Source organism: Schistocerca cancellata, chromosome 4, assembly GCF_023864275.1.
Source record: "Schistocerca cancellata isolate TAMUIC-IGC-003103 chromosome 4, iqSchCanc2.1, whole genome shotgun sequence".
Lineage (NCBI taxonomy): Eukaryota > Metazoa > Arthropoda > Insecta > Orthoptera > Acrididae > Schistocerca > Schistocerca cancellata.
The window spans coordinates 147,243,205-147,269,973 of record NC_064629.1 but is presented as its reverse complement, the minus strand read 5'-3'; the positions used below and the strand labels follow the sequence as shown (position 1 = coordinate 147,269,973).

Here is a 26,769-nt window from a genome sequence, read left to right as displayed (position 1 = left end):
ACTTATCACGCAACTTTGTTGTTTGGTTGATTCGGGGGAGGGGACCAAACAGCGGTATCATCAGTCCCATCGGATTAGGGGAAGATGGGGAAGGAAGTCGGTCGTCCCCTTTCAAAGGAACCATCCCGGCCTTTGCCTGAAGTGATCTAGGGACGTAACGGAAAATCTAATCTGGATGGCCGGACGCTGGTTTGAACCGTCGTCCTCCCGAATGCGAGTCCACTGCGCCACCTCTCTCGGTAAGGAACTTTGTGTTTCAAGGTTAACACAAGGTTAGAGTACAAAAATGTACTGTTGAACTGTTATCTAGGAGACCCAGGGGGGTTTTCTGGCTTTATGTACGATGGCGCCTTTATTTTTCCTTGTATTTTAAGGATAGCTAATTGATATAGGCGACACCGATTAAGGAAGGAATATTAACGTCCCGTGGACGACGAAGTCAAATGAAATGGGGCACAATATCGGCTAGAGTAAGGATAGAGAAGATAATCGACTGCGTCTTTTTCAAATCAACCATCGCGAAACTCACCTTAATCGATTAATACAAAGCTCAATCTTAGTTCACCGACGAGAATTTGAACCCCGTTCCTTGCGACTCGATGGAAGGAAGCAAGGTTAGAGTTTAACATTCTCTCAACGACGACTCCATTAGAGAGGGAGCACAAGCGATTTGGGGAAACCACGTGTAATGACGCTGGACCATGCCAGAGCCTGGTGCTGAAATCCAGGCCCGTAGTACCATGCGCTGGTTCAGCATTACGCCATGGTAGCACTTCCGCAACCAGCTGGGGCAATGAGTAGTGTTCGAGACCTTTTGGCGGCGCTTGGCGAGCTGCGTGACCTCTGTAGCAACATGGCGTGCCCTGTTGTGTATGAAAATTAGCAGCGCGACCAGGCTGATCACGGGTGCAGCTGCGCTACGAATCGGCGTCCGCTTTGTACAGGCCTCCGCCGCGAGGCCGCCAACGTTCTTCCAATATCTCGACGAGACCGCGAGCCCGGTGGTCCAATCGCAGTTTAGACGGGCAGAGGGTCGAAATAAGAGGCTCCCATCCCCGAGCCATTGGGGTCCGCCAATGCTAGCCACCGCTTTCCAGCTACTGGTCTGGGGTTTGGCCCTAGACAACGCCACGGACTATCACTGGGCTGAATGTTGGATCACTTCGCTCACAGTTCCGTGAGCCAACGCGCGGTCGCGTAACACGGTACTACGAAACAACTTGGAATATGCAGCTAGGCATGGTTACTCATTGCCGAGCCGCGTGGACAAGTAGCGCTGACAGTGGCGCGTCTCGATCGGAGGTTCATCGTTCTCCGCCTGACACCCAGCACTCGTGGGGGGTGTATTTACAATGCACGTCTATTTAGAAAGTCAATAATTTGTATGGTCAGCCACTGGCTGCCTGCATCTTCCACCCATCCACTCCACCTACACCAAAAAGCCACGCGCCCACACCCATCTACACCAGTACACAAAGACAACCAAAACGTAGATGGCTGGATTTTAACCGCTATACTACCAAATGCGCATCCAGCGCAATCACTGCGTGCGTTTCTAGGCGCTGCAGTCCGGAACCGCGGGACTGCTACGGTCGCAGGTTCGAATCCTGCCTCGGGCATGGATGTGTATGATGTCCTTAGGTTGGTTAGGTTTAAAAAGTTCTAAGTTTTAAGGGACTGATGACCTAAGATATTAAGTCCCATAGTGCTCAGAGCCAGAGCCCGCAATCACTGCGCGCCCCTTCGCACTGTTCTGAATGTGCGACCTGTGCCTAAACTGCCAACCGACATCATCCAGTTCACTCCAATGACTGGTTGTAGGGCACGTGTTTGTTCTGTCTGGTGATCCAGGTGACAGAGAGGGCTTGCAAATACCCCGATTTTCTCGAACTGTATCAAGGTCACTGCCGAAATTAAGGCTCAAATCCGAAGAACCGAGAAACACCGACTTTTCCAGATGTCAGAGAAGTTTTAGGGTTGGGTTGGGTTGTTTTTGGGGAAGAGACGAAACTGCGAGGTCATCGGTCTCATCGGATTAGGAAAGGAGGTCGGCCATGCCCTTTCTAAGGAACCATCCCGGCATTTGCCTAGAGTGATTTAGGGAAATTACGGAAAACCTAAATCAGGATGGCCGGACGCGGGATTGAATCGTCGTCCTCCAGAATGCCAGTCCAGTGTGACAGCCACTGCGGAAGTTTTAGGTTAACTTTGAATACAGATGGACGGTTTGGTGAAGAGGAACTGACTCTTTCTAACGTGCGTTAGCGACCTCGGGTGCGGAGGCTGTTTGTAAGAATAGAATAGATGGACTCAAGCTTCGCATATGGCTCTAATAATTTTCGGATTGCTCGTCTGGTAGAGAGAAACTCGCAGAAGGCAGATGTCCAGATTAGAATGGCAAAATGGAAGAAAAGTGAAACAAAGGTTAGGAAGAGAAGTATTGGTGGAAGTAGAGGTGTAAGGATGGGTCGTGAGTCGTGCCTTGACAGCTCATTGTGTTCCTGGTTTGGGCCCAAGTGTGCCTCACAATTTTAATCTACCAGGAAGTTTCCAAATTAATGAATTTTGAGAGAATAGAGTGTTTTACCTGTAGTAAAGGCTGCGAGGAGCGGTAGGCGCCGTAGCCGTGCCCGCCGTAGCCCAGGTTGCTCAGCATCTCCGGGCTGAAGCGGTTAAAGAGCCCGCCCCAGCCGAGTGCCCCTCCATTCAGTAGCGCGAGCACCACCACCACTTGCACGAGCCTTCCAATCAGCCACATGCTGACGTCACAGTCGCTTTCCCTGCGGAAGAAAAAAACCAGTTCTCGGTTTCACGGTGGTAAACAGACCGTCAACAATGGTACTCTGGCGAGTCGTTCGTCTCTAGAAGCGACTGCAAACTGGACAGAACCCTGAAAGTGTATTTAAACGACATGTTTCTGCATGCACAAAGAATAACATTGAATGAAGAACATCGTAAAAGTTGCAGATATAGGACTAGATGGCATCTAAACTGTGCGTGCTAGTGACTGTAGACAATGCGGGAAGTGTTCCACAAGTACACGACTGACCATTGCAATTGCAAAACCAGACGAAGTCACAATAACGAAATTTTGCTTGTTGTGCATCCAGTATATACACTCCTGGAAATGGAAAAAAGAACACATTGACACCGGTGTGTCAGACCCACCATACTTGCTCCGGACACTGCGAGAGGGCTGTACAAGCAATGATCACACGCACGGCACAGCGGACACACCAGGAACCGCGGTGTTGGCCGTCGAATGGCGCTAGCTGCGCAGCATTTGTGCACCGCCGCCGTCAGTGTCAGCCAGTTTGCCGTGGCATACGGAGCTCCATCGCAGTCTTTAACACTGGTAGCATGCCGCGACAGCGTGGACGTGAACCGTATGTGCAGTTGACGGACTTTGAGCGAGGGCGTATAGTGGGCATGCGGGAGGCCGGGTGGACGTACCGCCAAATTGCTCAACACGTGGGGCGTGAGGTCTCCACAGTACATCGATGTTGTCGCCAGTGGTCGGCGGAAGGTGCACGTGCCCGTCGACCTGGGACCGGACCGCAGCGACGCACGGATGCACACCAAGACCGTAGGATCCTACGCAGTGCCGTAGGGGACCGCACCGCCACTTCCCAGCAAATTAGGGACACTGTTGCTCCTGGGGTATCGGCGAGGACCATTCGCAACCGTCTCCATGAAGCTGGGCTACGGTCCCGCACACCGTTAGGCCGTCTTCCGCTCACGCCCCAACATCGTGCAGCCCGCCTCCAGTGGTGTCGCGACAGGCGTGAATGGAGGGACGAATGGAGACGTGTCGTCTTCAGCGATGAGAGTCGCTTCTGCCTTGGTGCCAATGATGGTCGTATGCGTGTTTGGCGCCGTGCAGGTGAGCGCCACAATCAGGACTGCATACGACCGAGGCACACAGGGCCAACACCCGGCATCATGGTGTGGGGAGCGATCTCCTACACTGGCCGTACACCACTGGTGATCGTCGAGGGGACACTGAATAGTGCACGGTACATCCAAACCGTCATCGAACCCATCGTTCTACCATTCCTAGACCGGCAAGGGAACTTGCTGTTCCAACAGGACAATGCACGTCCGCATGTATCCCGTGCCACCCAACGTGCTCTAGAAGGTGTAAGTCAACCACCCTGGCCAGCAAGATTTCCGGATCTGTCCCCCATTGAGCATGTTTGGGACTGGATGAAGCGTCGTCTCACGCGGTCTGCACGTCCAGCACGAACGCTGGTCCAACTGAGGCGCCAGGTGGAAATGGCATGGCAAGCCGTTCCACAGGACTACATCCAGCATCTCTACGATCGTCTCCATGGGAGAATAGCAGCCTGCATTGCTGCGAAAGGTGGATATACACTGTACTAGTGCCGACATTGTGCGTGCTCTGTTGCCTGTGTCTATGTGCCTGTGGTTCTGTCAGTGTGATCATGTGATGTATCTGACCCCAGGAATGTGTCAATAAAGTTTCCCCTTCCTGGGACAATGAATTCACGGTGTTCTTATTTCAATTTCCAGGAGTGTAGTATAGTAGGAAGAATACGCATTTATTGTAGGTCGTTTGGCAGTATACACAGGTGTGGAATCTAGTACACAGATCTCCCACTTCAGGCAGCAACACTAGAGATCTGGCAGCAGCAGTGGACATAACACGGCTGAGCGAAGTCAAAGAACATGGCATCAACTTGAGCGCCGTTATCTACAGGGCATGGACGTTATGGACGAACAGAGCAAGTTGAGTTTCGCAAGATCTCTGTTTGCGGAATCCGCGTGGAATTTATAGAGGAGATTTTAGCTCTCCAAAACACGACATGCCGCCTGGGATTAGCCGAGCGGTCTCAGGCGCTGCAGTCATGGACTGTGAAGGTGGTCCCGGCGGAGGTTCGAGTCCTCCCTCGGGCATGGGTGTGTGTGTTTGTCCTTAGGATAATTTAGGTTAAGTAGTGTGTAAGCTTAGGGACTGATGACCTTAGCAGTTAAGTCCCATAAGATTTCACACACATTTGAACATTTTTTTGAACAAAACACGACTTAATTCTTGAACATAAAACATGTCCCGTATTACTACAACAGATTGACGTCAACGATATAGATCTACAACTATATGCAACTGTCCTACGACCCTTCTTCAAAACGGAAATGACCTGTGTTTTTTCTTCCAATTGCTAGGTACCTTTCGTTTCTCGAGGTTTCTACTATAAACTTCTGCTAAAAGGGGCGCAAGTTGTTTCGCATAATCTTTGTAGGATCTTGTAGTTGCTTTTCTATACCGCCACCGGTTATCTCAATAACTGCCATTCCGATTTTCGTACTATGATTGAAAGGAGGAACCATGCTACGATCTTCCGCCGTGAGACAATTTCGGAAGACCGACTTCAGTGTTTCGGATTTATCTCTGTTGTCTTCCGTTTTGGTGTCAGTACGGTCACCGAGTCAATGAATAGAGTATTTCAAACTGCTTACTCATTTTACGCAAGACTAAAACCTCTTACTGTTCTTACTCAGACCAATTGACAAGATTTCACTTTCAAGGTCATTGAACGCTTCTCTCATTGCCCTCCTTACGCTCATTTTCGCTTCTTTCAGCTTTTGTTTGTCAGATAGATTTTGACTTCTCTTGAATCTGTGATGAAGCTCTGTTTGTTTAAGTAGCAGTTTTCTAACACGGCTGTTAAACCACGATGGGTTTCTCCCATTCCTTAAGACCTTGCTCAGAACATACTTTTCTAATGCATATTGAACGACGCTTTTGAGTTTTATCCATTTGTTTTCCTCATCTTCATCCTCACCACTGAATATTTGATGCCCATTACTGAGATACTCTGCAGTTTGTATTCTGTACCTCTTGCTAAGCAAAAATATTTTCCTGCCTTTCTTAACATTCCTTGTAAAGCCTGTAGTCATAATTGCTATCACAGCTTTTGATCACTGGTGCCTTCTTCTACGTTAACTGATTCGTTTAGTCAAGCACTGCTTGTCGCTAGGAGGCCTAAGACGTTACCTTCACGAGCTGTTTCTCTAGTTAGCTGCTCGAAGTAATTTTCGGACAAGACTCTCGAAATCTATAGCTGGTAAGTTGAAGTCACACCCTATTACAACGGCATGATCACGCAAATTATTAATGATATTCGTCAAGTTCTCTCTGAGGGTCTCTACCACTACATCTCCAGACCCAGGCTTTCTATAAAAGCATCTGATTACCGTTTTGACCGACCTTTGCTATTTAACTTCACCAAGAGTAATTCACATTCGGAATCCGTGATAACCTCGCTAGATAGTATCGAGTTCTTTACTGCAATAAATTCGCCTCCACCATTCTGATCTGAACTTAGGATTTCGTTGTTGTTCACTTCCAGTTCCAACCAACTTTCTGTTTGCTAATACTATCTGGGTGTTATAATTCTGGGAGCTTTCCTTCGAAGCTCTTGCAGTTTACTAACATAATATTAACATTTTCTATATTCATCATTGTGGTTTATGTAACTTTTATTTTAGCAGGCAATGCGTCCTGATTCCAACGTTTGATTTGTCTAACCTAAAAATACCCCATGTGCACGCCACGCGTTCTCCAGTAACCACTTCCTGCTTGTTGTGCACGACTGACCTATTAAGGGGAACCCTACAATTCTCCACCCAATAGCGGAGGTCCAAAACTTCGTATCCGATACCGTCGCACCGTGCAGTGCTAGTTGCCTTCATCAAACCAGTCACCCTCTGAAAGGAACCTTCAATAAGCGATATTAATGGCCTCGAAACCCAAGAGGCAGGCGTCATTCATGCCGACATGTGCCACCATTTGCATCTGGTGCATCCAGTGTGCTCGATAGCTGCTAGCAGAGCCTCTTTCATGTCGTGGACGAGAGTCCCGGCAAACATACCGAGTGCACAGTGGCAGTCTTTCCATCCCAGCATGCTATTTCCCTGAGGGACTCCATTACCCACCCCACGTTGTACCTCCCAATGATTAGCATATCGTGGTCGTGCGGTAGCGTTCTCGCTTCCCACGCCCGGGTTCCTGGGTTCGATTCCCGGCGGGGTCAGGGATTTTCTCTGTCTCGTGATGACTGGGTGTTGTGTGATGTCCTTAGGCTAGTTAGGTTTAAGTAGTTCTAAGTTATAGGGGGCTGATGACCATAGATGTTAAGTCCCATAGTGCTCAGAGCCATTTGAACCATTTGATTAGCATATCTGTCCTCTACACTTATCCAAACTCGGCAGGAAAATCGGCCGCTGGTCCAACATAATAGACATCCCGTGCCGGCTCAGAAGTATTATTAACACTGTGTAGCACATTGTACCTGATGCTAAGGCGTATTGAGTCAGCCGTGTGGCTCGTTCCTCCCCGCAATCTGCCCGGTGACACGTGAACCCACCACTGTCTGACTCTCACTCTCGAGTCAACACGAACCAGTCAGCTGTTGCTTATCAGGAGATGCGGGGACATCCTGATTACCAGAAGATTCCAACGACACCAAGGTTGTCGGAAGTCTCATCACCAGCGCCCTGACATCGCTGTAGCTTTGAGATGTGGCCAGAAGCCTGTCTCCTGTGGCCAACACAGCTTCCAGCTGTTTACAGTCAACAACCAATTGTCCTTGTGCCTGTCACAGCAAGCACAGTAGCTATCCATATCGTACTGTGCATAAAGCTGAATAAGATCTCAAAAATACAAAGCACTGAGGAGTAACTGAGAAAGTACAAAAGTCCCCCATTCCTAAGCTCGTGACCGTATCGGTTGGACCCTAGACGGCTGGAAAACCGTCGTATGGTCAGATGAGTCTCGATTTCAATTGCTGGTGTGTGACGCAGATCCCACGAAACCATGGAGCCAAGTTGTCAACTGTGCAAGTTGTTGCCGGCTCCATAATGGTATGCTGAGGTGAGAACGTATCATTAACTGGAAATGGTTATGTCAGCTACTTGGAAACCAGGAGATCATTTGTAGCCATTCATGGACTTCATGTTCCCAAACAACTATGCAATTTTTATGAATAGCAGTGCTCCATGTTACCACATCACAACAGTTCGTGATTGGTCTAGGCAATTTAGTTAACATCTGTGTGCTGTACCTGCATCGGGATGCAAGGGGTGGACGATATAAACAAAAGATGAAAGTCCATTGCAGGGAGAAGTTGAGTGACCAGTATATCGTTCCGAATATAGCTGAGTTCGACGAACTAAGTTGCGATATGGTATAAAAACAGGGAGATATGTTCCTGATATGCATCTTCATCGACTTGCGCACGTTAAAGATACTACCAGAAATATGTCCGTACTGTTGGATGCAGTGAATGGTATCACTGAGTTTCATTGTGGAGTGGGTGAGAAGTAGGAAATAATCTGCATAGGCCGTCCAGCGATAGGTAGTACCACGCGAAGGGAGACCCAGTAGTCGAGTTGTAATACCAGCAGTGAGGGACTCTAGTGCGATGACATACAGTTGCATGGACATGGGGCATCCTTGACGCACAGAGCAGAGTGTAGAAATCGGTCTAACAAGTCTCCAGTTGACCTGGACCTTGGAGACAGCAGGAAGCATAACCGGCGAATGGCGTCCACAAAGAGTGGCGGGAACTAGATGCGAGTCGCGATCATAAGGAGGAATGGGTATCGAAAGCGGTCAAAGCCTCTTGTAAAAGCAATGAAGACCAGCGCCACACATAGCCGACTGACCGTGGCTATCGCGATGAGGTCATGGCATTCCTCCAAAGCCATTTGAAGGGTAGCTCCACAACTACGTGAAGTCTCTTCTGGTGAAAGGACCATAGGTAAGATCGTGCGTATGTGTACCGCAAAGGCACAAAGGGGCGCACATAGATTTTATATTCTGTGTTCATTAATGTAAGGGGGCGGTATGCAGAGACCTTTAACTACCGATCGTTAAGCACCGGTAAAAGAACACCAGTCAGATATTGTCCATCATATCCACCACCTCGTTCACTAGAGTCGACTCTGCAATGGTGAGCGTTCGTTCAGGAGCGGAGCGCTGCCATTGGATCGTCGTCGTTAAATTGGTGGTAGTGATCGACGAACGCAGAGGACACCGTCGCCTGCGTTGTCTGGCGAGTACCAACGGAGGTGGTGAGTGTGGAGACAAAGAGTCGACGTTGACGACGATAGTCAAATGCAGTGTGGACCGTGGGCGGCGATTCCTCATATTAAACGTTCTGTCATGGAGAACTCACCATGACGACGTACAGTTTATCGAGTTGGAGAGTGAGGAGGCAGGCTTTAGTGCGCTGCGAGTTCCTGTGGACATCAGATGTTGGGGAGAGCACGTCTAGCTCGCGAAGAACGGTGTCGTGAAAATTTATAGTGTCCCGATGCCACACCGCTGCTGTCTGACCACATACCTTTGTGACTGCAGGTTTTTCACACTTGAGCCACCAGTGCAACGTGGGCGTGTACTGTGAGAGATGATTTTCACCAGATGCTCATGTACTGGCGATACGTTGTTCGCAGTGTGGGTTTCCAAGTAGGGAAGTGTTAAGCTTCCAGAACCCTTTGATGAGCCAGACCGACTGACGATGGCACAATGGTCATAAAACGTGAGGGACCATATTTCTGCTTTGAAGAGTTCGTTTCTATGGTAGATATAGACATAAATGCGCTCGACTCTGCTCGCAGAATGTGCTGTGTAATGGGTATAATCAGGCTTCTGGTCCTTGGGGTGGAAGATGCAGTTGAAATCGCCAGCCACAGCGAAGAGATCATAGTGTCTGGAAAACAGAGGTTCCTACAGACGTATATGAGTCATAGCCATAAACTGGGGGGTAACGTGGCAACACCAGCTTCTAGAAGAATTGCGACACGACACCAGAGGCCTATAGCATACCGCAGAAGAGCTGCAGTTTTGCTGCGGAGCTCGTCATGTTGATGCTCAATGTGGCGAACCAGTATGTCTGTTTTAGCAGTGGTGGACGGGCGTCTACCATCGCTGGGGACGGTGTGGGATGGGGACCGCAAGGTGATCCCATCTCGATGGCCGCCATGCGTCGAGTCTGAAATTAATGAGCAATCTCGTTGGGGGGATTAGACAATCCTGTGGAGGAGGCATTTCGTCCTCCACGTCATCACCCCACGCTCCTGTGACGAGGGAGAGTCCAGTGTCCTTCTGAATGTCGTGTTGTTGAGAGAGATTATGAAGCATCAGCAGGGAGTCACGTATGCCAACCTGCACACAGGTCGGTACTGTGTAAGTTGCGAATTGTATCCGTATTAGACGACACGTTCCACGACGTTGCTGTAGGGTCGGAGCGCCGTAATGATGGCGTCCTTTGGTAGTTCGAACGGCATTTCGATTATCTGTATCGTTGGTAGACCAAAACCGGCGTGATCTACGGTAATGACAGAAACGTAGTCCATGTTAGGCCTCCTGTGGCACCCGGTCGCACGCTGGTTTGTTAATCGTATACTACTGTGAACAGGAGAATGCCAATGGGATCCTGTGGTAGTATTTTCACGTCGTCGCGAAGATGTGACGGGCGAAGTCTGAACAAAAGGTGGAACGTAAAGTCGTTTTGAGATAGCTGTGAGCAAGGTTGATCTATAAGGAAGACGGCACTTAGCAGCGGCCGAAATAAACACAACACGCTCGTGTGTCCCACTATTGGTTCTCTGGCGCTTGACTGTAGCACTGCCGGCGGCAGACTCTGACCAGCCTATGGTCTTAACAAACCAGACGCCATCCAATGTTGGCAAATCTCATGTCTTGATAGGCACAAAATCGGCGGAACGGCGGAGGTTGGGGTTAATGTGTGTCTTGACCAAAGGACCACTGCACGTTTCTTTAAATGCCCTGGGTGCAGTACATTTCATTCATGTACTGTAATATGGAAATTCACTGATAACATTACGACCACCGCCAATCGTGGGATTCAGTACCGCCTGGTTGGGCTGGGAGCACGTGACACGAATTAGGGACATTCTAGAGGGAATACGCCAACGGCCTTACCGCAGTGGTAACACCGGTTCCCTTCAGATCGCCGAAGATAAGCGTTGTCGGGCTGGGCTAGCACTTGGATGGGTGACCGTCCGGCCTGCCTAGCGCTGTTGGCAAGCGGGGTGCACTCAGCCCTTGTGAGGCAAACTGAGGAGCTACTTGGTAGAGAAGTAGCGGCTCCGATCATCAAAACTGACAACGGCCGGGAGAGCGGTGTACTGACCACGTGCCTCTCCGTATCAGCATCCAGTGACGCCCTTGCGCTGATAGGATGACACGGCGGCCGGTCGGTACCGTTGGGCCTTCCAAGGCCTGTTCGGATGGAGTTCGGATGGAGCAGTGCGAATACGGGCCGCAAATGGGGAAATCCACCAAAATAAGCTGTTTTGACAAAGGGCAGATTGCTATAACCTGTAGTCTTGGAACGAGCATCTCGCAAACAGTGAAGTCGGTCGGCTGTTTGCACACTACTGTCGTCAGCATCTACGGAAAGTTTTTGGAGGACAGTAAAACCAAAAGCAGGCGATAAGTTGTTGGACCCCAACGCCTCATCATGGAAGAGGGAAAACGGGGGCTTGCCCACTCTGCAAAGTAGGATGTGGGAGATCAATGGTAGATATGACGACAGAGTACAGTGTTGGTGCCAGCGCAAGTGTTTCTGAGCACATCATGCAGCATGCATTGTAGAACCTGGGGTTCCTCAATAATCGACATCTACTGTACCCATGTTGACCCACGACATCGTCATTTGCGACTACAGTGGGCACGGGAACATCGAGATTTGAAAGCGGATCAGTGGAAACTTGTCACCTGGTCGAATGAGTAACATTTCTCGTTACACCAGGTGGATGCTCTTGCCCAAATACCCTGTCATCCTGGCGAATGGGTGCTCGAAACATGAACTGCGCCACGGACCCAGGCCTGTGTGGGTAGTATTATGCTGTGGGTGACATTTACCTGGGTTTTCAGGGGATTCGTGGTACTAATCGAAGGCACTATGGCAGCTGTGGGCTACGTGAAAATTGTTGCGAACCGCTGCTCCCCTTCATGATTGATGTCTTCTCCGACGGGGATAGCATCTTCCAGTAGGAAAACAGTTCGTGTTACAAGGCCAGAATTGTGCTACAGTGGTTTTAGGAGCATGATAGTGAACTCACGAAGATGTTTTGGGCTCTAATATCACCTGATCTGAGCTGACACTATAGGGCACCAGCTCCGTTCCCAGAAACCGCCAATCGGAAATTTATGGGAATTGCTTGATCTGTGTGTAGACATCTGGTCACACATATCTGCGGAAAGATATCATTTACTTTCCGAATCCATGTTACGCAGAATTGCTGCTTTACTTCGTTCCAAAGGTGAGCTACTCAGCAGGTGATCGGAATGATTTGGCACATCAGTACAAATGCAGCCTAAGCTCATAGACCTAAGCGTGTAAAAGTCATTCGCTAGGGACCCAGCTCAGTGGATTGAGGTATTGTCGTAACACGAAAAGGCAAACACCCATGTTGGGCACAATGAATACCCCGATATCCTTCTTTACGTTTTTGGAATAAGAAGCAGTACAAAAATTTGTCTGCCGTGGTAGAAATCAAATAAGGATAGAATTGAACGTATCATCCATGATGAGGTCGTTAGACACGGAACACACCTAAGAAGAGTAGGAAGTTGGATATGTCCTTTTGAATGGAATGTGATGCCGTTTGGGAAACCCATGGGAAACTCAAACCTGTATCATCGGATGCGGATTTGAACTGTGCTCTTGAACACTGTGCCACTTCGTCCAGTGCCAGGCTTGTCCTCATACTTTTGAGAATTAACTGATACGTACTGGCCATTACCACATGTATGATCAGAATCTGCCCATCGCATCCCTTTGATTGTAAAAATCCATTACTTATAATTTAGGTAGTACTTCTGTAATTCATTATTGCTGGTAGGCGAATGAACTGATCTAGATATTTACATATAAAAGCACTGAGTAAGACGCCTGCAGGACGAAATGAGAAATTCGATGTGCTGAAAAAGCGCTCTTGTGCCGCAGCAACTCTGAACTCACGTACTTAAATATTACTCAAGTTAGTATTTTACTTTTTCTTCAATGGTAAAGACCTCGTCCTTTCCATAATAATAAACCCTTAGGCATATAAACGACGAACCACAAAGGAATTATGCGAGTGGAACGGAAATCAGTAGATGTGATTTACATGTATAGAAGAATTATTACTATTTCAGAAAGAATTGAATGATTTATTCAAGACAAACAGTTTCACAAATTGAGCAAGTCAATAGCGCCCTGGTATACTTCTGGTCCTTATGTAAGCAGTTATTCAGCTTGGCATTGGGTGACGGAGTTGCTGGATGTCCTCCTGAAGAATATTGTGCCAAATTCCGTCCAATTGGCGAGTTACATCGCCAAAAAGGCCGAGCTGATTGGAAGGCCCTGCCAAATTCCGTCCAATTGGCGCGTTACATCGCCAAAAAGCCCGAGCTGATTGGAGGGCCCTGCCATCGAAACGTTGTCAATTGGGGAGAGATCCGGCAACATTGCTATCCAAGTTGGACTCTGGAAAGCATACAGACAAGCATAAGAAAATCTTTCTGCATGCTGGTGGGCATTACCTTGCTGAAATGTAAACTCAGGATGGCTTGTCATGAAGGACAACAAAACGGTACATAGAATATCGCCGACGTACCGCTGTGCTATAAAGGTGCCATGGATGACAATCAAAGGTGACAGTCAGGTTGGTATTCCTCAATAGACTGAGGCGTCTTCAGATACGTCTTCGCTGGTCATCCGGGCTCAATTCGAAGTGGGACTCATCACTGAAAACAGTTCCACTCCAGTCAATGAGATCTCATCCGCACCACGGACAACGTACTTGTTGGTGTACAGTGGTAGTTGGCTCAAGGGGCGCCATCAGCTCAGTACCCTTTCTGTGATCCAACCATTAACGGTCCTTGTGGTCACTGAACGCCAGTTGTAAGTTGGATCGATGATAATGATGAATTCCGGACTATCTGACAATTGCTCCGTCTTCACGTTCTGTCGTCTCTCTAGATCGACCGCTTCCTTCCTGACGCTGTGTTCGGCCATTCCTGCCGACATCGTCTAATTCTGGCATCGCTCCAATTCAAATGTCGAGCGTATCGCCGATTACTCCAACAGGCATCTTTGAGCGCTACTACATGCCCTCTCTAAAATGGTGACACCTGCGGCTTTCGCAATGAGGTCACGGCATTCCCCCAAGGCAGATTGAAGGGTAGCCCCACAATCACGAGTAGTCTGTTCTGATGAAGGGACCACAGGTAAGACAGTGCTTATGCGCGCCACTAAGAGACACGTCTAGACTTTATAATCTCCATTCATAAGTTCAGAGGGCGGTATGCGATGGCTCAGGCACCGGTAAAAGAACGCCAATGACAAACTCGGCTGGTTTCCAGAAGAACGGAGTAAAGAGTTCCCGAAGCATCTCCCTCCAGCGAGGGAGCGTTAAGGTGGTGAATGCTCGGTAGAACTCCACCGGCAGACAATCTGGTCCTGGCGACTTGGTCTTCGCCCCTTTGCCCCCTCGTCTGCTGTTACCGCAGACATCATTGGTGTCTACTCTGCAATGGCGAGGGTCCATTCAGAAGCGGGCTGGAAGTCGTCAGGAAGTGGCCCCACCATCGGATCGTCGTCGTAAAAGTTGTGGTAGTCACCCCCAAAAGCAGACAACACCGCCGCCTGCGTTGTGTGGTGAGTACTATCGGAGGTGGTGAGGGTAGAGACGAAGAGTCGACGTCGACGACGATGGTCAGATGTAACGTTGACTGTGGAAGTGTAGAAGGATCTGTTGTCGCGAACGCACGTCGACACTGTGCAGTTTCTCGCGCTGAAGAATGAGAATACAGGCTTTAGCATGCTGGCGTTCCCCATGGACATCACCTGATGGGAAGACCACATCGGGCTCGCGAAGGTCGGTGTAGTGAAGATTGGTGATGTCCCAGTGCCATGCTGCTGCTTTCTTGTCACATTGCACGGAGACCTTTGTGATTGCAGGTTTTGCACACTTAAGTCACCAGTGTAATGTTGATATCTATCATGGGAGAAGGTTTTTGCATGAGTCCCATGAAGTGACTATTCATTGTCGGCAGTGCTGGTCTCCAAACAGGGAAGTGTTAAGCTCTTAGGACCATTTGCTGCACCAGGCCGAATGAGGTGGTACAATCGTTCTAAACCGCAGCAAGGGACCATTTCTCTACTTGGGAGACTTCGTTTCCAACGTGGACGGAGACACAAAACGGTCGATTCTGCTCGCAGAATGTGCTGTACAATGGGTGTAATCAGGGGTGTCACTGTGAATCTTCTCCCAAACGTCAGTGAGATGAAAGTCTTTGACCAAGGTATGTAGCGTCCGGTGTCGGGTCCTTTGAGTGGAAGACGCAGCTGAAATTGCCGTCCTCAACGAAGTGATCATAGTGTCTGGAAAACAGGGGAGCCACGTCGTCTGCTACGAACGTGGACCGCTGCCGACGACCCGTGGAGCCAGACAGGGCATAGATATTGATAAAACGCATGTAAAAAATGGTTACAGATATGCCTCAGCTGGACAGGAGGACTATCGTATCTGTGACCAGGATGCATACGCATATCTAAAAGGCCACTCCGCACCCCGCTTACAGACCTATATGAGTCATAGCTGTAAACTGGTGGTAGCGTGGCAACACCAACTTCCTGAAGAAGGGTGACGTCGACGCCAGAAGCACGAAGCACACTGCAGAAGAGCTGCAGCTTTCTTGCTGCGTGAGTCACGTTTATTCTCGACGTCGCGAATCGGTACGTCTGTGGTAGCAGTGGTGGACTCGCGTCTACCAGTGTTGGGGTGATGTAGAATAGGGTCCCTAAGGAGGGCCCGTCCCACTGGCCGCCATGCGTCGTTTCCGATATTAACGAGCAACCTCGTTGGAGGCGTAGACAGTCCTGTGAAGGAGGCATTTCATCTTCCATATCGTCATCCCATGCGACGCCCCTGTACTGAGGTTCTGTCCAATGCCCATGTCAGCATCGTCTTGGTGAGAGAGATCATCAGGTGTCCGCAGGAAGACAGGTGGGTACTATGTTCTTGGAGGCCTGAGCTGGTTGCACATCCGGCAAAACGTGTTGGTCATCGCTAGTACCGTGCGGCGAGATCGGCGTTGGACCGTCGGCTGGTTGGACGGCGTCCATAATGACTCGGATAAGAGTGTCTTGAGGATTCGTGAGCCAGCAGCGACGACGTTTGCGCCGACAGGGCGAGCTTTGTTTGAGCACGTGTTCTTCACTGTCAGACAACGGCTAGTGGAAGCGTGGACCTATTCGAAGATCTCAGTCGGCGAAGTGGGTGGTTTAGAGAGGTACTCGTCTCTGTGGCGTCCGTCGCCGGAGCTCGGGTGGCGGCCATGTTGTCGGGTGGAACGACTGCACCATCCAAAGGGTGGTGGGAAGGCGGGACGTGCCGATCATTGCTGTAGCGCCGGGATCGGTCACTTGAAGTTAGTTCAAGTATATTCTCAGAATGGTGAAATGACTTAACGTTCTGCAGCGATCAGATATTACGCTGTTGTAAAAACTTGGGGTAGCTTCCGATGGATTCTGCAGTTATCCTCGTCCGGCCATCCAGGTTTACGTTTTCTGTAGGTTTCTAAAACTACTTCTGCTGAATTCCTAGTTGGTTCCCCCGGAAAGGCCATGATCAATTTCTTGCACTACTCTCGTTGATTCCGACGTTTTTTCCGAAATTATTTATTACTAATGCTGCAAGGTGTGGAGCTCTTTGAACATATCGAAAATGAGATAGGTATCATCATGCCATTAATAACCTGTGAATTCGCACATAAGCCAATGATGCTTCCCTGCTGAGATGACAAACGCTGCAAAAGGTTGAATTCTGTGATGCGTAGTGGCCTCAAGATGTATCTACCTGATAATTTTATGTGATATACTTACCGTTGTTGCTAAATGGCTCTTGAAATTTGAACGCTGTCACCTGTTTGAAAAACATCTTGGTAGACACCATAAATTATTTAAGTACCTAAATTATGACATACTGATTGGCAACGTATGGACTTCGACGGCATTGTATTGAATCACTGGAAATTTAGAGGCAGAGCTCCATGTACACTGCGCAACAATTAAGGGTCATTTCCTGGCAGATTAAAGCTGTGTGCCGGACCGAGACTCGAAATAGGGACCTTTGCCTTTTGCGGGCAAGTGCTCTACCGACTGAGCTACCCAAGCACGACTCACGCCCCGTCCTCACAGCTTTAACTCCGCCAGTACCTCGTCTCCTACCTTCCAAACTTTACAGAAGCTCTCCTGGTTCGCAGGAGAGCTTCTGTGAAGTATGGAAGGTAGGAGACGAGGTACGGGCGGAATTAAAGCTGTAAGGATGGGGCGTGAGTCGTGCTTGGGTAGCTCAGTCGGTAGAGCATTTGCCCGCGAAAGGCAAAGATCCTGAGTTCGAGTTTCGGTCCGTCACACAGTTTTAATCTGCCAGGAAGTTTCATATCAGCGCTCACTCCGCTGTAGAGTGAAAATTTCATTCTAAACTAAGGATCACTTTTTCGAAGCCCCGTAACTGTTTCAAATTGCGATGAATAAGTTTGAAACTTCGCTCAAAGTTGCCTCCAACATTCCTCTGCGACGGTGCAGAAGTGTGGCGCCCTGCGACTTCATCATCAGGCCCGGCGACGTTTCAAACACTAAGTTGTCGACACATGCGAAAAAAATAGGCACTGCTCCGAAGTTCATGTGAGCTGTAAATTGGGTTAATGATTTCATATTGGCACCAAATTTCATCAAAATTCTGCGCAACGTGAACGTGTCACATGATGAAAAGGTCGTCACAGCCCCTCTTACTTCACTCCTTCTTTTGACGTCTTTCCGATGGCTGTCAAAACCGCGACACCCATCGCTAATAATCACGCGGTTTTCTTATAGGTGTCCGAGGAAAACATTTCAGAAACTTTGCCGCTCAGAATCGACGAGAAGACCTCAGGAGGTGGCATAAGGGGCGTTAATCAAACCACCTTTTTCTCTGGGAGGTTGGTCCCATCACATTACAAGGTTAAAAAAGACCGATCGCAGTGCGGTGAGGAACAGGAAGACATTCTTGACAACCTTTTACACTGCTGACATCCTCCGACGTTTCAACTCTTCTCTAAGGGCAGTGTTAGGCTGCATCCAAATCGAACGTGGTTCCGACCCCTTTGGAGTGAAGAGCGATTGCAAGTTTTGCTCCCGTGTACAAAGTAGAACGACTAGGGACCGTTCAGAATCATTCGACGAAATTGGAACGTGATCCGAAGCAGCAAAGGGTACTTACACTTCCTCCACACAGCTGTTTTCCATCCTCCTGCCGCGTGCTCACACGAGAGTGCAACATTAATAAGTGCGTGAATAGATCGGCGAAGGATCCTTCCATTATCCCACTGTTCAGCAACACCATCGGTGTCACTCACACACCTTTTTTGAGCATCTTAGTAATGTACCTTTAGAAATTTCGACGCCGATTCAGCCTTGTGCCTGCTCTAGTGCCTGAGGGCTAGGCAAACCCTTCTACACCCTTTGGGTGGGGTTTGCATACTTTCAGACGTTAGAGCAGCCACCAGGCTGAATTGGTGTCAAAGGTTATTGCAGGTACACATGTAACAGGCTCAAAAATGTTGTGTGGGTGGCACCGAAAATAGTGTCAAACTGAGGGGTCTTATAGGGACCCTTGCCATTTTATTCACGCACATGTTAATGTTGCACTCCCGCGTGATTTCGCCATGAGTGGGTGGAAAACATCAAGACTGAAAAGTGTCAGTACCCTTACTGCTTCAGTTCCCGTTCAGATTTCGTCGAATCATTTTGAACGGTCCGTAGTGGTTCCAGTATGAACACGAGAGCAATAATTGCGCTTCGCTGCACTCCAAAGGGGTGCGAACACAGTCATTGTGGATGCAGCTCCAAACTTCCCTTACAGACAGATTGAAACGTCCGAGGGTGTCAAGAGTGTCAAAGGTTGTCAAGAACATCATTCTGTTGCTCATCACACTGCGAACACCGTTTTTTAACCGTGGATTGTGTGGGAAGTAACGCACCAGAGAAAAGTGTGGTTTCTTTGACGCCCTTTATGCTACGTCCTGAGGCCTTTTTGTGGCGACTCTGAGTGGCGGTGTGGCTGAAATGTTTTCCTCGGCCACTCATAAGAAAATAGCGTTTCTTCAACGCTGGGAGTCACAGTTCTGACGTCCATCACAGAGACGTCAAGAGAAGAGAGGAAATGTGAGTAAGAGGATCTGTGACGACCTTCTTATCGTGTGATACGCCCACGGTGGCGTAGAGCAGAATTATGATGAAATTTGATGCCAATGTGACATACTTAACCCACTTTACAGCTTACATGAACTCCCGTGATAGGGCTTTTTTCTCGAATTTGTCGACACCTTGCTGTCTGAAGCGTTGCCGATCGCGAAGATAACGTCGATGGGTCCTACTCTTTGTACCATTACAGTAGGAACCTTTGATCCAAATTTCAAACATATGCGCTAGAATGGGAGGTAATTAAGGCGTTTGGAGAAAGTGATCCTTTGATTATGTAGCGTAGTGTGTATGCTTCTTTTCAAGAATCTGAAGAGTTCTTAAAAAAGAGACCTTACATATCGTCATAAGTCTTTGATTCGGCCCATTGTTTGTAATTTTATAGCCTCTCGCTTCGCCCCGAAGTGTGAACTGAAACGATTGTTGACGACGGGTTAAGGATTCGTTCTCCTCAGCTAGCCTACAATAGAAGCAAATTTTACAACCTTTTTTCCAGAAACTAATGAAGCAATCAACGTAAATCTTTTTTCATACTGTTTATTGATACTTGGACAACATTATCAGATTTTTTGGAAAAATTCACTCATCTGGAAGCCACCCCCCCCTCCCCACCACCTGAGGAGTTAATATTGCTGTGCCCAAAATGAGATGTGTCCATGACAGAAGTCATGGAATCTGCAAATTTTATCTGAGATAAAAAAGAAGGAATTTTTTTATACCCATAGAATACTGCTCATGGAGTAATAGCACAGATTTTTTGAAATCTGTCGAAGTAGTAGAATGGTAGACGTTTCAAACGCTGTTGTAGTTTTTTCATGTGTTTTTGGCTCTTTTTTGCAATAACTACTGAATAAATTAAAATAACAATTAGCCTATCGCTCTTTGAAGACATACACGAGGAGTAATTCAACCAAATTTTAGAGAGATATCTTTATTAGTATGTCCGTAATCCAGTTCGTCGGCTTGATGTACACTGTACCTCAAGCAGACGGAATCGATTGCGGGCTCACTAATAAACATAGATTTTTTTAAGATTTGGCTGCTTTAGTCCTCGGACATGTCCGCAATGAGTTATAGGCTAATTTTTTATTTTACTTTGTTCATTGGTTATTACAAAAAACGTGGTCAAAAACTCATGACAAAACTAAATCTTTGTTTCAGACGTCCACCATTTTATTGTTTCGTCAAATTACAAAATACTCTGCTGTTACTCCTTGTGCAATATTGTATGCATTTAGAAGATTGTTTGGTTTTAGGTAACATTTGCAAATGCAGGACTTCTGTCATTCTCATTTTGGACAGAGAAAATTCAACTCCTCGCACGGGATCTCAATGATGACTGAATTTCTTCAAAATATCAGAAATTCTTTTCCCAGAATGAATGAATATTGTGGAAAAAGGTTTACGTTGATTGCTTCATTAGTTTTTCAAAAAAATCCCAAAAATCGCTTATATTATAGGCTGGCTGAGGAAAATGGGCCCTTAATTGGTTGAAAACGATCGTTTCAGTTGGTACTTTGCGGCAGAGTGAGAAACTGGCTGTAAATACACAGTCAATCGAACGAATAAAGGATTTATGAAGAAATGTAATATCTCCTTTTGAGTACCTTTTCAGATTGTTGCTTGAGAAACATATACACTGCGCAAAATAATTAGAGGGTCACTTTTTTCAAACGTCGTAACTGACTTCCATTCCGATGCATAAGTATGAAATTTATCTCAAAGGTGCCTAAAAGATTCCTCTGTAATGGCGTAAAAGCGTGGCCCCCTGTGACGTCACCCTCGAGCTCGGCGATGCTTCAGACAACAAGGCGTCAACACATGCGAAAAAAAAGGCCACAACTCGGAAGTTCATGTGAGTCGTAAGGTGGGTTAATGATGCCACATTGACATCAAATTTCATCATAATTCTGCCCAACACCACTGTGGGGGTGTCACACTATGAGAAGGCCATCACGGCCTCTCTTACCTACATTTCACCCCTTCCTTTGACGTCACTACGATGGAGGTCAGAACCGCGACACTCAGGGTTGAAATCACATAGTTTTCTTATGGGTGCCAGAGGAAAACATTTCAGAAACGCTGGCATTCAGAATCGACGAAAAGGTCTCAGGAGGTGGCGTAAAGGTCGTCAATGGAACCTCCTCTTTCTCTGGGGCGTTGGTCCCCACACATTACAAGCTTAAAAAAGACCGATCGCAGTGCGCTGAGTAACAGGAAGATGTTCTCGACAACCTTTGACACTACTGACACCCTCGGACGTTTCAACCATTCTATAAGGATATCGTGGGCGTGCATCCGCATTGAACGTTGTCTTACCCCTCTGGTGTGCAGTGCGATCGCAATTTTTGCCTTCGTTTACAGGTTGGAGCCGTTAGGAACAGTTCAAAACCATTCGACGAATTTGAACGTGATCCGAAGCAACAAAGGCTACTTGCACTTTTTCAACACTTCCGCTTTCCGTCCTCCTGTGTTGTGACCAAGCTGTTGTGTAACATTAACACATGCGTGAATAGATCCGCAGAGGGTCTCTCTGAGGACTTCCAGTTCGGTAACACTTTCGATGTCATCCACGCACCTCAGTTAAGCATGTTAGAAACATACTTTCAGAAATTTCGACACAGTCAGCCTGGCGGCTGTTCTAGTGCCTGAGGGTTACGCAATCCCATCTCTACCCTTTGGGTGGGATTTGCGCGTTTTCAGGCGCTAGAGCAGCTACCACGCTGAACTGATGTCAAATTTTCCGGCATGTATATTTGTAACATGGTCAACACAGGTGTGTGGGTGCCGAACTGGGTGGTTCTTAGAGAGACCTTTGCCGATCTATTCAGGCGCATGTTAATGTTTCAATCTGGCCTGATCACGCCACAGAAGGGCGGAAAACAGGATGGTTGTAAAAGGTAAGTACCCTTACTGCTTCGAATTACGTTCAGATTTCGTCGAATGGTTTCGAACGGTCCGTACTGGTTCCAAACTGCACAAGAAAGCAATAACTGCAGTCGTGCTGCACTCCGAAGGGGTGCGATAACGTACAGTGGGGATGCAGCCCCACAATGTCCTTGGAGAAAGGTGAAAACGTAAGGGGGTATCAGTTGTGTCAAAGTTTGTCAAGAACATATTGCTGATCCTCATCACACTGCGAACGGTCTTTTTAACCGTGAAATGTGTGGGAATCAACACCCCTGAGGAAGGAGTGGTTTCATTGTCTCCCTTTGTGCCACACCCTGAGGCTTTTCGTGAAGATTCTGACCGGCGCTGTTTCTCAAATGTTTCCCTCCGACACCCATAAGACAACCGCGTCATTTCAACGCTGGGTGTCGCGGTTCTGATCTCCATCGCTGAGACGTCAAAAGAGGGGATGAAATGTGAGTAGGAGAGACTGTGACGATCTTCTCATCGTGTGACACGTCAGCGGTCACGTTGAGCGCAATTGTGAAGAAATTTGATGTCAGTGTGACATTATTAGTCACCTTACTGCTCACATGAACTTTTGAGCTGTCGGTTTATTTCCCGCTTGTGTCGGTGCCTTGCTGTTGGAAACGTCGCAGAGCCCGAAGATGTCGTCGCAGGATGCTACGCTTTTGTGCCATTAAAGAGAAATGTTACAGGCACATTTGAGGCAAATTTTAAACTTATGCGCTGAATGGGAGGCAATTACGGCTTTTCGAGAAACTGATCCCGTAATTGTGTTGCGCAATGTATATATTTCTTATGCACAGATCGTAAAAAAGGGACCTTTCATTCTGTCGAATATTTACAATTTTGTAGCCAGTCTCTCATTCTGCCTCGAAATGTGAACTGAAGGGATCGATTTTGGTGGATAAAGGACCCATTCTCCTCAGCCAGTTTATAATATAAGCGAATTTTACAATTTCTTTGGATAAACTACTGAAGCAATCAATATAATCTTTCTGCTCATTATATACTGGTTCTTGGACAACATTTTCTGTTTCCTTTCTTAAGAAATTCAGTCTTCATTAAGCACCTCATCCGAAGAGTTAAATTTGATCTGTCAAAAACGAGGCGTGTCCACGAGCTAACGTCCTGCAGTCTGCAACTCATATCTGAAATCAATAATCAAACAATTTTCTTAATCTATATGATATTTCGCACGTAGTAATAACACAGTTCTTTGAAATTTGACGAAATAATAAAATGACGGATGTCCGAAGCAAAGATGTAGTATTGTCATGTATTTTTGGTAACGGTTTTTGTAATAACTAATGAATAAACTAAAATAAAAAATAGCCCATTACTCCTTGAAGTCATGTCCGAGAAATAATTCAGCCAAATTTCAAAAAGATGTCTTTATTTGTGTGTTTGGAATCCACTCCGTCAGCCTGAGATACAGCGTATTTCAAGCTGACGAAATGGATGGCGAGCACACTAATAAGATATCTTTCAGAAATTTGGCTTAATTATTCGTCGGGTGTGACCGCAAAGAATAACAGACTAATTTTTTATTTGAATTTATTAATCAATTACTGCAACATACGTGACCAAAAACACGCGACAAGGCAACATCTCTGTCGAAACGTCCGTCATGTTATTATTTTGTGAAATTTCAATAAACCGTGCTACTACTCCACGCAGAATATCCTATAGATTAAGAAAACTGTTTCTTATTTGTTTATTTATTTTTATTTCAGATTTGATTCGGAGACTGCACTGGCAGCACTTCGTTTTTGTCAGAGCAGCTTTACCGTCTCTGATGGTTGGCTTAGTGATGACTGAATTTCTTAACAAAAATCAGAAAATGGCGCCCAAAAATCAATAAATAATCTGCAAACAGATTTAAGTTAATTTCGTCAATATTTTTTTTCCAAAAATCGCAAAAAATCTCTTTTTGATTGAGGAGAAGGGCCCTTGACTGTGAGTGAAACCAGGTTTGAAACTGGTATTTTGACGTTTGATGAAATGTGCTGAACTATCTGAGCAATCACAAAAAGTCTTCCTTGCCAACTACAAGTTTCATTGTGTCATCGCCTCTCTCACCGTTGGAAACATTACTCTTCTGAAGAGATATATAGCGGCGAATACCTTAAGCAAAACTAGGGAGGGACGCTCAGAGACAGAGAGAGAGAGAGAGAGAGAGAGAGAGAGAGAGAGAAAGAGATAACGTCTCAAGTAGACGTTCAGGCTCAGACGTTGGTTCAAAGAGAAAAATGTGTGAATTTTTTCACCAATGTATCTAAGTGTATCTAAGATTTTTACCGAAGGGAGAGTAGAAAAGAAAAGAAATGTAGAGACAGGACACTTGGAAACGAAATGGCGCATGAGATGGGGAATTAAACGAATTTGAAAGAAATGCATCTGCGTAGAGCTAAGAAATTTACAAGCAAATGAAACATTGGTATCAAACTCCTTGTCAGAGCCTCCAATTGGCTAAAATGTGCAAAGAAACGTGGAAATTTGTTTTCATTGCTTCTCTCTTCGAGTCGAATCTCTTCAAGAATTCTGTACATTCCAGTGTGAGTTACAAGATTAAACTAGCATAAAATTAGTTTAGGCTGTCTTTATTTTTTATTAACAGATGCCCGTCTTGTGCTCTCATGGAATTTAGCGCAGACACAACAGATAGCTCTGTTTTACAGTACAGATGAGACCTGTTTATATTGCCGCTTGCTGTAAGCTGAAATTGCGATAAGTCCTATGCGATTCGAATTGTGTTTAAAAAATTCTGTTACTGTGTTATAAAAAACATTTCTGCTTATTGCTAGAACAACGAGGTTGCCTTGTAGACCTAGCATTGATCAAACCCATCATTGTAGACCTCTGCATTCTGCGTCGATGTCCGAAGAAGCTGCAATTGAAACATTGAAAAACAACTTCCAGTTGGTTGATATGCACTTTATTTTTCTGGCATGTTATTAATTAATGAGTCAACATAAAGACTGCTATGGAAAATATATGGTGATTCTCATTTCAGTTACTTTAACTTTACTATTGCATTGAAAATCAAGTTTCGGAGAGATGAAAGTTAAGAGATCATGTTAGTGTTAATACAGCCATTTATGAAAGGTTTCTTAAAAACACATTTGTATCCTGTGAGATACTAAGCTAATATTACTAGTAATCACTTTCACATTTTAACAAGAATTTTGAGTTTTTACTTGAGTTTGAGATTATATTGAATTGGTACAGTAGCTGGCTCATACAATGTTTTTCAGTTTACCAGCCAGCCACATTTACCTCATTCATATTTCAATTTTTTTCATATTTTTAGAATCTGCTAAGACATTGTTCTGATTGTTGCGTTCATCCTCGTGAATATACTGATTTCTCTGCGGCTTATTCTAAGAACTTACCTTGTGTCGCCTCGAAACCAGCGTAAACTAGAGGAAAAATATATCTGGTGCTGAAATGCAAGACTTTGAAGTTAAACAAAAGAACATACACTTTGTCAGATGGAAATAACAATTTTTTCTGTGCATTCAGATTTTAATCGTTGTATGCTCTTTTAAATGCACTGTAAGAAGAATTATGCGAAAGTTTATAAGATCTGTGAAGCAGATCGTATGTCACTAGTGTGATATCTTATTGACAGCTATATCAAGTTACTATGACAGAAAATATTCGAGACGCGCTTCCTGATTTGTCACCAGTTAGATTATCTACTACGGGTGCAGGAAGAGAGAGATTCACGTCACAAGAAGTATCTGGTAAAATCTTCGTTATTAAGATAAAATATGCAATGATTCTATAACGTTCAGGAATAGTTACTATTTCGAAGCACATTACTTAAAACTTGAAACGAGAGTTGATATTCTTCTCTAGAAATGTGAGGCGTTAAATTCTGAAAGCTACTGTTTCAAACAAATTACAAATAATTCTGTTATTTCAGAAAAGTATTTTTGCAGAAAAAGGACGGATAACCAGTGAATGCAAGCAAAATGACTGTTCTCTCTCTTTTGTACCCGTTTTTGATAAGAGCAGTAGTAATTGAAACCGTCCACCATCTGAAAGGTGGCGTGCGAGCTAAGAATGCAAATGTAGTGGACTGTTGCACGTGGCAACTGAAAGGTGGAAGCTGTCGGATTTACAAGTTAGGTGCTCTGTTGTATGACCTACCTGTGCAGGGAAGAGGGCAGCTGGCGCTGCTCAGGGAAGAGGCAGCTGGCGCTGCTCAGGGAAGAGGGCAGCGGGCGCTGCGGTGGCGAGCCGGTGGAGGGCGTCTGGCGACTGCGGCCGACCCGGCGCCGGCGTCGGACTTATATAGGCCGGCAGCCACCGCCCACGCTCCGCTACCCCGGGCGGCCCGGGCGCGCCGCCCCCGGGCCAGCGGTCGCCGCGCATGCGCACTCGCGCACCTCCGCGTCGATCCGGTCCCGCCGAATAGCAGCGATGCGCGCCAGGTGCCGAATCAATCGCGAGCGAGTTTCAGGTGCTCACGACGAATGGCAGTCGAGAACGTTCATCAGATTGATCTGCGCTGCCGGGGTCGCAGTTATTGATTGAAACTAGCTGCAGCCCCCGGTACACGCGA

General features: G+C 46.8%; 1 protein-coding gene and 1 pseudogene across 1 annotated transcript in view; one reads left to right on the top strand and one right to left on the bottom strand.

Annotated features, from left to right (window-relative positions):
- LOC126183399 (ITG-like peptide) overlaps nucleotides 1-26,480 on the bottom strand; it is an 87,516-nt gene extending 61,036 nt beyond the window's left edge. Inside the window, exons 1-2 of the mRNA XM_049925345.1 lie at nucleotides 26,355-26,480; nucleotides 2,588-2,780 (exon numbers count right to left, since the gene is read on the bottom strand). Coding sequence (XP_049781302.1) covers nucleotides 2,588-2,758 — 171 coding nt within the window. The 5' untranslated portion in view covers nucleotides 2,759-2,780; nucleotides 26,355-26,480. The remainder of the gene's footprint in view (nucleotides 1-2,587; nucleotides 2,781-26,354) is intronic.
- Nucleotides 10,956-11,073, top strand: LOC126185611 (5S ribosomal RNA; annotated as a pseudogene).
- Nucleotides 26,481-26,769: the final 289 nt, after the last annotated feature.